Source organism: Andrographis paniculata, unplaced genomic scaffold (assembly GCF_009805555.1).
Source record: "Andrographis paniculata isolate CXL003 unplaced genomic scaffold, ASM980555v1 Contig79END, whole genome shotgun sequence".
Classification (NCBI taxonomy): domain Eukaryota; kingdom Viridiplantae; phylum Streptophyta; class Magnoliopsida; order Lamiales; family Acanthaceae; genus Andrographis; species Andrographis paniculata.
Window position 1 is genome coordinate 780,587 of NW_026137616.1, and position 11,228 is coordinate 791,814.

The 11,228-nt window shown below is 35.0% G+C and overlaps 1 protein-coding gene across 1 annotated transcript; it reads left to right on the forward strand.

Annotated features, from left to right (window-relative positions):
- The first annotated feature begins 7,688 nt into the window (after positions 1-7,688).
- Positions 7,689-9,588, forward strand: LOC127240140 (inositol-tetrakisphosphate 1-kinase 1-like). Its single transcript, XM_051258635.1, has one exon. It carries the CDS (start codon positions 7,949-7,951, stop codon positions 9,071-9,073), a length of 1,125 nt encoding a protein of 374 aa, XP_051114592.1. The 5' UTR covers positions 7,689-7,948; the 3' UTR covers positions 9,074-9,588.
- Positions 9,589-11,228: the final 1,640 nt, after the last annotated feature.

Here is an 11,228-nt window from a genome sequence, read left to right on the forward strand (position 1 = left end):
TCATTTACAAAAATATGTATATTTTATTTATAATAAATAATTTTTAATTTATATTTTTCAATATTATTTTATTTACAAATTATTTACACACTAAAATATTTTTCTTTTTATAATACAATCAATCAATATAATATTTTTTTTATGTTCAAGTAATATGTAACTATTTTGTTATTCTTGTCTAACTCAAATATAATGCTAAACTTTAGAATATTACAAATTAAAAGTCACTAAAACAGGTAATGAATAAGAGTAAAATTATTTTTCTATTTTTTTATTGCATTATTGACAAAATATTAATATATTAAAATCAATTTGTAAAAAGTAAATAGATACATATTACTCTAACAAAATGAATATTAATTTATTAAAATACTTATTCAGCTCAAATGAACATAAACTTAATAAAAATGTATATATATAATATTATATATTATATATATATTATTTGAATTGGGCATGATATTTTATAATAAAATTTTGTGTTTGTATTAAAATGATAACAATATAATAAAAATAAATAAATTAAATTTAAAAAATAACTAATAACCAAATATATATATTGTTGAAGCGTGACTTGGATTTAGCGGTCTATCCGACCCTAAACCAAAGCGAAAGGGCTGTTTCAATTGGCAGGGTTCCTTTTGGGCTTATCCTAATTTATAACAAATAGGCTTACGGTTTAGGGTGTTTTGGGGTACTTATAAATAGACAACTATGGTTCTTAGTCGGATGACACATTGTAAATCTCTAAATCAGTATAATAAAATCTCTCCGGTTCCTGCCCGTGGACGTAGGTTGACATACTGTCACCGAACCACGTAAAACCTCTGTGTTCTTTATTTGCTTTCTTTCTCGTTTTCTCATAACAAGTGGTATCAAAGCCATATCTCATTGATTGAAGATGTCCTCGTATAAGTTTGATCTGGAGAAGTTTAATGGGTCGAATGACTTCACGCTCTGGAAGGTCAAGATGAGGGCACTTCAACAAGGATGTGCGGCTGCGTTGGAGGGAGAAGACAAGTTTCCTAAAGACACGAAGGAGGAGGTAAATAAGGAGATTTTGGCAAGGGCTCATTCCGCGATCTTGCTGTCAGTTACTGATGAGGTGTAACGGGAGGTTGTAGATCAGACAACGGCTTTTGGGTTATGGAATAAACTGTGTGAGAAGTACCAAAACAACTCTCTCACGAACAGGCTATATCAGAAGCAACGTCTTTACACCCTCCGGATGTCCGAAAGTACTCGGGTAAAGGATCATCTTGATACCTTTAACCGTATCATTCTTGATCTTCAAGGAGTTGAGGTTAAAGTAGATGATGAAGATCAAGCCCTAATTTTACTGTGTTCACTACCTGGTTCATATGAGAATTTTGTAGATACTATGTTATATGGTAGAATTACAATTTCTGTTAATGATGTGAAAGATGCCCTTATGTCCAAAGAATGAAAAGAAAGGTTTCTCTGGAAGAGGATTCTGGTTCAGGTCTGTTTGCAGATAGGGGAAGACCACAGAAGAGGGGTAACGGGAATGGGAGGTCGCGTTCAAAATCAAAATCCTCTAGCAAAGTTAAGTGTTATCTTTGCAAGGAGAAATGGCACGTTAAAAGGGATTGTCCACAAAAGAAGGGAAATACAAAAGTTGATTCTAGTAACAGTGGCAGCAATGCTACTGTGGTACAAGACAATTCTGATGATGGGGACTTTGGTGAAGTTCTGACAGCGTGTAGTGCTAGTACTACTGATTCCTGGATTATGGATACCGGTGCTTCTCACCATATGACGTTCTCTCGTGATCTACTCACTTCTTTTAAGGAGTGGAATGGAACGGTGAAGTTAGGTGATGATGGGGTTCTAGCCATAAAAGGGAGCGGGGTAGTGCAGATAAAATTGCATAACGGTACTGTCAGGAAATTTGACTGTTGGTATGTTCCTGAACTCATAAAAAATTTGATTTCTCTTGGCACCTTAGCCAAGAATGGTTTAAAATATCATGGTGAAGGTGAATGGGTGAAAGTCCTGAAAGGTGCGCTGGTAATGATGACGGGAAAACTGTAGCATGGAATTTATTTTCTACAGGGCAGTTCAGTGATGGGAACGGCGGCGGTATCCCAGTCCTTGGATAAACATGATGATAGGACAAATTTGTGGCACCGGCGATTAGGTCACATGAGTGAGTTAGGGTTGTCTGTGTTGAGCAAGCAGGGTTTATTTGGTGGAGATGTGATAGGTAAAATTCAATTCTGTGAGGCTTGTGTCAAAGGGAAGCAACGCAGGGTGAGGTTTAGTACCGGTCATCACACTTCAAAAGAAATTCTGGAGTATGTTCATTCAGATCTATGGGGTCCCTCTCCGGTGAAATCGCAGGGCGGGTGTTCTTACTTTGTCACTTTCATAGATGATTATTCGAGAAAAGTCTGGTTGTACTTTCTGAAAACTAAAGATGAGGTGTTTGGGAAGTTCAAGGAGTGGAAGACCATGGTTGAAAAACGGACGGGTAAACAGGTCAAGACTCTAAGAACTGATAATGGGTTGGAGTTCTGCAACGCTCCATTTGATGATTTCTGCAAGAAAGAAGGTATAGTGAAGCACCGCACTGTACGACACACACCACAGCAAAATGGAGTTGCAGAGCGAATGAACCAAACCCTCATGGCGCGTGCTAGGTGTATGCGCATATTTGCTGGCTTGTCTAAGCAATTCTGGGCTGAAGCAGTAAACACTGCTAGCTATCTGGTTAATAGATCTCCATCAACTGCAATTGACTTAAAGACTCCTCAAGAGGTATGGTCCGGTAAACCCTCTTATTACTCTAATCTAAGAATATTTGGATACGCTCATGTGAATGATGGTAAGCTGGAGCCGAGGGCGGTAAAATGCATATTTCTAGGGTATGCAACAGGAGTAAAAGGTTATCGACTGTGGTGTACAGAAGGTAAAAATCCTGGTAAATTTCTTATTAGCAGAGATGTAACCTTTGATGAATCTGCTATGCTTGATCAAAGTAGAGGTTGTGAAAGTATTGCAAGTACAAAAGATTGTGGTGCTAACCAGAGAGTGGAGTTTGAGACTCCTGACAGAGTTGTGTTAGAGGAAGAGCAGCAGAATAATACTATTGATCAATCCGATCAACCAGATCAGTCAAAACCTCAAGGGAAACCGGTTGAGGGGGAAGCTGATGACGCTGGTACTGGGGTTGAAGATTTCATAGCAGCAAGAAAGGGAAAGAGAAATATTCAGAAACCAGCTAGGTTTGCAGGATGTGTCAATACGTGTGACATGGATTCTGTTGCTTATGCACTAGTGGTTGGTGATGATCTTGGCTCTGATGAGCCAAAGACATATAAAGAAGCTGTGGCGAGTAAAGATGCAGAAACCTGGATTATGACAATGAATGAAGAGATGCAGTCTCTTGAAAAGAACAAGACTTGGGATCTTGTTGCACTACCAAAAGGGGTGAAGCCAGTGGGATGCAAGTGGGTCTTTAAAAGAAATGAGGGAATTCCTGGTGTTGAACCTGCTAGGTTCAAGGCGAGATTGGTGGCAAAAGGGTTTTCACAGAAGGAAGGAATCGATTACCATGAAGTCTTTTCTCCTGTGGTGAAACACAAAATCATTCGGGTTCTTTTGGCAATGGTGGGTGCTTTTGATCTGGAGCTGGAGCAGCTTGATGTAAAAACAGCATTCCTTCATGGTAATCTAGAAGAACAGATTTACATGTCTCAACTGGAGGGGTTCTACAGTTCTAAAGGGGACCAGGTATGCTTGTTAAAGAAATCTTTGTATGGCTTGAAGCAGTCTCCGAGGCAATGGTACAAGAGATTTGACTCATTCATGGTGTCTAATGGTTATGCTCGTAATCAGTTTAATAACTGTGTTTACTCGAAGAAAGTTTCTACTGATTCCTTTGTGTATCTGCTGTTGTATGTGGATGATATGTTAATTGCAGCTAAGAACATGACTGTAATTAATGACTTGAAGGCTCTACTAAAGGGTGAGTTTGAGATGAAGGATTTGGGTGCGGCAAAGAAAATACTTGGTATGGAGATCTGGCGTGATAGAGAAGCAAGACGGTTATGGGTTTCTCAAGAAAAGTATATTGAGAAAGTTTTGCAGGCATTCTCTGTTGATCAGTCCAAACCGGTAAGTACCCCTTTGGCGGCACACTTTAAACTTGATCGAAGCACTATACCGGCTACAGATGAAGAGGTTAATTACATGAAGATGGTTCCATATTCAAGTGCAGTTGGAAGTCTTATGTATGCGATGGTATGTACGAGACCGGATCTCGCTTATGCGGTTAGTGTGGTGAGCAGGTTTATGGCTAATCCGGGTAAAGCTCACTGGGGAGCTGTAAAGTGGATCTTGCGATATTTGAAAGGAGCGTCTGATATTTGTCTGGTATATGATGATAAAGGCCATGGTGATGGTCTTGTTGGCTATGCAGACTCTGATTACGGGGGTGACTTGGAGAAACGAAGATCACTAACTTGTTTTATCTTCACTTTGTTTGGATGTGCAGTCAGTTGGAAGTTTACTTTACAACCTACGGTTGCATTGTCGACGACTGAGGCGGAATACATGTCAATGACTGAAGGTATTAAGGAGGGTATCTGGTTACATGGTCTGGTGCAGAGTTTGGGTCTGAAGGTGGAAAAACCGGTGTTATTCTGTGATAGTCAAAGTGCTTTGCGTTTGGCTAAAAATCCAGTGTATCATGAGAGAACCAAACATATTGATGTAAGGTTGAATTTTATCCGTGATGTTCTGGAGGAAGACAAGTTTTCTATTCAGAAAATAGCTACAGAGCACAATCCAGCTGATATGTTGACAAAGGCGCTACCGACGGAGAAGTTTGAGCACTGCTTGAACTTGGTGAATATTCGTAGGAGGTAAAGCCCTCTCGGGGCATCTGGCAGGAAGGAGACGACTGAGAGATACTGACGAACCTTTGGCAGTTGGAGAAACTCCAAGTCAAGGTGGAGATACCACTTGTTATGAGAAAACGAGAAAGAAAACAAATAAAGAACACAGAGGTTTTACGTGGTTCGGTGACAGTATGTCAACCTACGTCCACGGGCAGGAACCGGAGAGATTTTATTATACTGATTTAGAGATTTACAATGTGTCATCCGACTAAGAACCATAGTTGTCTATTTATAAGCACCACACAACACCCTAAACCGTAAGCCTATTTGTTATAAATTAGGATAAGCCCAAAAGGAACCCTGCCAATTGAAACAGCCCTTTCACTTTGATTTAGGGTCGGATAGACCGCTAAATCCAAGTCACGTTTCAACATATATATATATATTCTCAACATAAAAAGTGTGTCTTTGATTTGAATTTAAAAGATTTAATTTGAATTTTCATATTAAATAATATTTGATACGATACATTATGTATATATATTTGAAAATGTAGACCACAAATTGTAAAAACTAAAAAACTAACCAATATTTATTTTTATAGATGATAGGATTTTTAATTATAAAATAGTTTATAAATTTAAATTTATTAAAATTGTTTATATATGGAGTGTAAAGTTTTGAATGAAACTAATGTGATATTCATCAATAATACATACACACACAAAAACAGATAGTTAATTATTTCTATTTTCAATTCTTTTATATTATATATTTCTTTTTTTTTTAGGAAAGTTCTGTATTTTAAATACTATTATATTAATAAAATTAAATTTATTTTTAAAATATAAAAATAAAATATATATATTTTTTTAAAAAGTAAATAAAGAAAACTCTCAAATTATGTAGCAAACCATTTTGTTAATTTTTGTTCCAATTTTTTCTTAGGATATGTCCTTTTTTTTTCATGTATTATTTTGAACAAATTAATATATTTATGTATATTTATTATTTTTATATTATTTACACAATTATCTATATTTATATTTAAAAAAAATATACTTAAAAATAATATACTTTCAAATTATTTTATAAAACAAAAACACTATAAAAGAATATATGTTCAAATTATTTTACAAAATAAAAATACTACTACGTCCGTCCCACATACCGTGTCTGCTACACTGTAGACTAAGAGGGGTATAATTAGTACATAATTAAGAATATATTAGTGAAAATAATTATCCTATAATATAAATAATTATAAATTAAGATTAAGATAACTAATTAGTTTAATTAAAATAAAAATAAATAAATTAAAAAGTTTAAAATAAAATTAAAGTGTGTAATCATTTTTTTTTTTTTAAAAAATAACATGATATGTGGGACGGAAAGAAACGGCAACGTGGACATGGTATATGAAATGAAAAAAGTATTTTATTTTTTAATGCGTCCGACAAAACAAGTCACACTAATATTTTTTTTACTATATATATATATATCCACGTAGAGGATCACAATATCCTTATCCAACTAATTTTATAGTATTTTTTATTCTCTTCAATCCAAAACAAAATTATACTTTATTAGTAATATATAATTTTTTGTGAAATCTTTTTATAAAATTATATTATGTGTGAGATATTTTCCTTTTATCATTACAATAATAATGTTGTGAATTTATAACAATAAAAATAATAAACAAAAAAGAAATAATAATAAATTCTTTTTTGGAGTATTAATTTACACTTTTGGGTAAATTTTATTTATTCTTGTTACCATATTTCATCAAAATTTTAATAGTGGAAGAATAATGATCATTATTTATTTATTTTTTTGATTGAGATTAATTTTGATGAAAAATTCATTATGAGATTTAAATTGATTAAATGATAGTTGGATGAGACAAAAATTTAAATTTACTATTTTACAGTTTTTTTTTTTTTTTTTTTTATGTAGGAATCCGCCCGCTAACCGAATTTTATTTTTATTTTATTTTATTTATGATATTTTAAGTAGTAGCTGCTTAATTTAATTGCTTATTTAAGTTTTAAGTAACAAATAAAATTCAAAGTATCATTCCCTAAATGCATAAATAATCATTTCGGGTTATTTATTTATTGAGTTTTATCTTTAAAATAATATATTTAATGTAATATATATATTGAAACTATAAAATTATATAATATGTTAATTTTAATTAGTGAAAATTGTAAAAAGTGGGTGGATTCTTTTTATAAAAAACACAATTTCTCAAAAATATTTTTTTCCATATTTATTATTTTTATATGATTTAAATAATTCTCAATAATTCCTATAAAATAATATATTTTTTAAAAATTATTTCACTAAATAAAAAATCTGCAATGTTTCTTTCATTGTCTAATTCTTTTATTTATTTATTGTTAATGTGTTTGTGATTGAAAATTCCATTAAATTGAAATAAAAAATTATTTTGTTAATAATTCTATATATATAATTATAATTCATTATAATTAATTTACTTAATTTAATTAACTTAAATATCATATCACAAACCAACTCTTATGTTACAATAAGACCAATGGAATATATAATTAAATATTTTAAAATTGTGTAAATTTAATTAGATATGAAGACTAAATAATAAAAGTAATAATATTTTAAAGATTCTAAAAAATTCGATAACAAACACAATGCCAATTAAAATTGGAAAACCACAGGCAGCCTTAAATAATTTGTATTTCAAGCGATAATTTATAAAATTTCTGAAAAAAAATAAAATAAATAAATATTAATGATTTCATTTATAATATTATTTTATTTATTCTAATTTTAGGGAATACGCGTATGCGTATCAGCTGCCCCTTTCGAAGAACGCATCCCTTCTGTGTGTTTTCCTTTTCGCTCTCTCGAAAATTTCGATCGCTCACGAACACGATACAAGCACGCAGAGCTGCGGATAAATCTGCTGAATGCATCGGGTACGTTCAGGTTTACGCCAATCTTACTTTCTTGTGTTGGAACCATTTCGAAGGAGCCTGGATTTGAATGGTGACGAGGTCGTTTTGGCTGTAAATCCAATTATTTGGGGATAAGTTTCGATGGAGGAACCAATGGGGCGAAGATTCGCAGTCGGCTACGCTCTGTCTTCGAAGAAGCAGGCGAGTTTCATTCAAATTTCTCTGATAAATGCCGCGAGGGAGAAGGGCATCGATCTCGTCAAGATCGATTTGGAAAAGCCCTTAATCGAGCAGGGACCCTTCGATTTGGTCCTCCACAAAATCTATGGCGACGAGTGGAGGCAACAGCTGGCCGACTACTCCAGCAAGAATCCCGACGTTTTGATAATCGATTCCCCCGATGCAATTGAGAGGCTCCACAATCGCATATCAATGCTGCAGGTGGTTACGGATTTGAACGTTGTTGAATGCGATAGGGTGTCGTTTGGCATCCCGAAGCAGACTGCGGTATACGACGCGAGTGCCGTGGGGGAGTTGGATGTGGAGGGCGAAGGGCTGAAGTTTCCGGTGGTGGCGAAGCCCTTGGTGGCGGATGGCAGCGCCAAGTCGCATAAGATGTCGTTGGTGTACAATAGGGATGGGCTGAGTAAGCTGAAGCCGCCGGTGGTGCTGCAGGAGTTCGTGAATCATGGAGGGGTTATATTCAAGGTGTATGTCGTTGGGGAGTATGTCAAATGCGTGAAACGGAAGTCTCTGCCCGATGTGAATGTGGAGAATTTGGGGAATCTAAAGAGCTCGTTGTCGTTTTCTCAGGTTTCGAACCTAAATAGCCTGGAAAGGAGAGGCGATGCTTACTATAGGATGATCGATTGGGAGGATGGCAAGACGGAGAATCCTCCCATGGACTTGCTGGTGGTTATTGCGAGGGGTCTTCGCCGAGCAATGGGGTTGCATTTGTTTAATTTTGATGTAATTAGGGACACTAGCATCGGGAACAGGTACCTTGTGATCGACATCAACTATTTCCCTGGGTATGCGAAGATGCCGAGCTATGAGCATGTTTTGACAAGCTTCTTCTATGACGTGTTAAGTGAAAAGGACGATGGTAAGAAGGATGTGAATTCGGATAGTGTGATGCAGATTCCTTGTGAGCAGAAAGTGAGGATGCTGATGAGTAATGTTAGTTATGGGGAGGATGATGGGGCTTTGAATCTTCCCATTTCGCCGCTAAAGCGTGACGCAAAAGAGGACACAATTCAAGTTTAGGAAATTGCGCGGGAGGAGTGTGGGGCTTTCAAGTGACATCTGGGACAATATGATTCGTTCATTCTATCGTTTGTCGGCTTATGAACCTTCCGCACTGGATCAGCGCAAGATTGAGTGGTCAATGAGTAGTTAATAAGTAGGTTTAATTGCTTTGGATCTGCTGCCAATGCAGATGAAGTTCGGCTCCATGTCAATCGGGTGCATTCCAGTTGCTGAGACAGGTCCTTTTCTATGGAGATAGGTAATTCTTGGGGACTCTGAAAGTGTTTTAGAAATTACTATGTTTTGCTCTTCAGCAACTGTATATTTAGATTTGGGAATTGTTTGTCAGCCTCTTGAATTGACTAAAGTCGTTTATCGTCTTGAACATAGCAGCAGTTTGAGACTCACAAGGCCTTTCATTGCCATGTGTTCATAGCAGCCATAATGTTTACCTTATGAGTTTTACTGGAATTGTTTTGGATGTTAATATATGCTTGTGAATGTATATGCTCTAGCTGGTTGTTTTTGCACTATTTGTCGGATTCTTGAAATGCTTGTTCCTTGATTTATAACATCTGTTCAACCCTTACTTATCAATGCTATTTTCATGTGCTATAGCATCTCTCGAAGTGGAAACATGCTTATTATTCACGATGTATCTGTATTCCTGATATTGGCTCTGTGGTGTTGCTTTTATTTTTTTATTAATGTTTTACAGGCACTTGTCTATTACACGTATCAAATTTGAAAATTGAAAACTCATTTACTGCATGATATCAATCCAAAGTAGACTATAAGTTCATAAGATATAGGTCACTGTATACGTTGATGTGCATATTTGACATAGAAGGAAGCTATTGTATGAGTTTCGATTCTTGTTTCACTTCATGGCACTTGGACAATTTGTGTGTAAGCATTCTTGTTTCACTTCATGGCACTTGGACAATTTTAGTATACCCTACTGTATAAACTGGCAAAATTTAGTCCTGTGACTGCCCATTTTTAGTTAACTGCCTTTAGCAAATATCTCAATAACTAGTTTTAAAATATAGTAGTCTATGAGGCTTTCAGTTGGAGATTAAAATGCCCCGTTCTTCCAAGCATGTGAGCTACCCAACAATTTAAATTGACATATCTTCTATGAAAATTCTTTTATGTAGCAGTGACAAAATAGCTGGTATCGTGTTATTCATGTGCTCAAGTATTTCTGTTTCTATGGTTTCTACTTGTGTATTCTTCAGCACTTGCTTTGAATGCCTGGGAGATGCTTTGAATGCCTGGGGGATAGTCTCTTACTTTGAGATCCGATTTTTCACATTACATTCTTTGCTAGTCTTGCGTTTAGTAATGTCAGTGTTCATTATGCATTATGGCCTCCAGTGTTTAATGTCTACGTTGTTCGTATTCTTTCTTTCTCTGTAAGCTTCATCCACAAATTTGATTAGTCTAGAGAATAATCCTACAATTGAGCTTTGGTAGCTGTTAATGGTTATTGAATCTGAAGCATATTGCTATATTTTTTACCGGGCTTTCTTCAAAATGAATCATTTAGGTGCCACAGGAGTTAATTTGATTGAAAAGCCTACCTCACCACTTATGGGGCCCGACATTTGATAGTATATATTATCGAAATGTGACAAAGTTTGATTGAAGTGAGCTAAAGGAGAAAAGGGAATAAAAACAACAAAAAATGGAGAATATTTTGTCAAGTATGTTGAGTTCTTGGATATTTGTTTGCCTCAAAAGTCTTGGAAAAGATTCCTATTGTATTGTATGTATTGTTCCATCTTCTCTTTTCGCCCGATACATTTATGTATACATGTGAGTGTGGTATAGAATGTTTTATGTTTCTGAGATTTCACGTGATTGATATATTCTTGTTCTATCGGCTAAATTCTTTCTACTTTCCGAGTAAAGTCACAGTTTGATGAACATTTTTTTGTTACTTAAGGAAAGACCACTTGGAATCATTCCTTTGCTGTGTAGTGTTTGTTGAAAAGGATATTAGAAATCACAAGGGAATCTTGTGTTTGATTTGTGCATTGAAGATGAAGAGTTATGTACATATACAACTGAATCTAATTCTATCCTTATCACAGAACCTTGTTATTGTATAGTAATGAAATTATATATATATATATATATATATATAGGAGTAGTGGATTTTATTGAA

Excerpts from the sequence above, each read along its gene's own strand:
- LOC127240140 (XM_051258635.1), top strand. The coding sequence starts at position 7,949 with ATGGAGGAACCAATGGGGCGAAGATTCGCAGTCGGCTACGCTCTGTCT.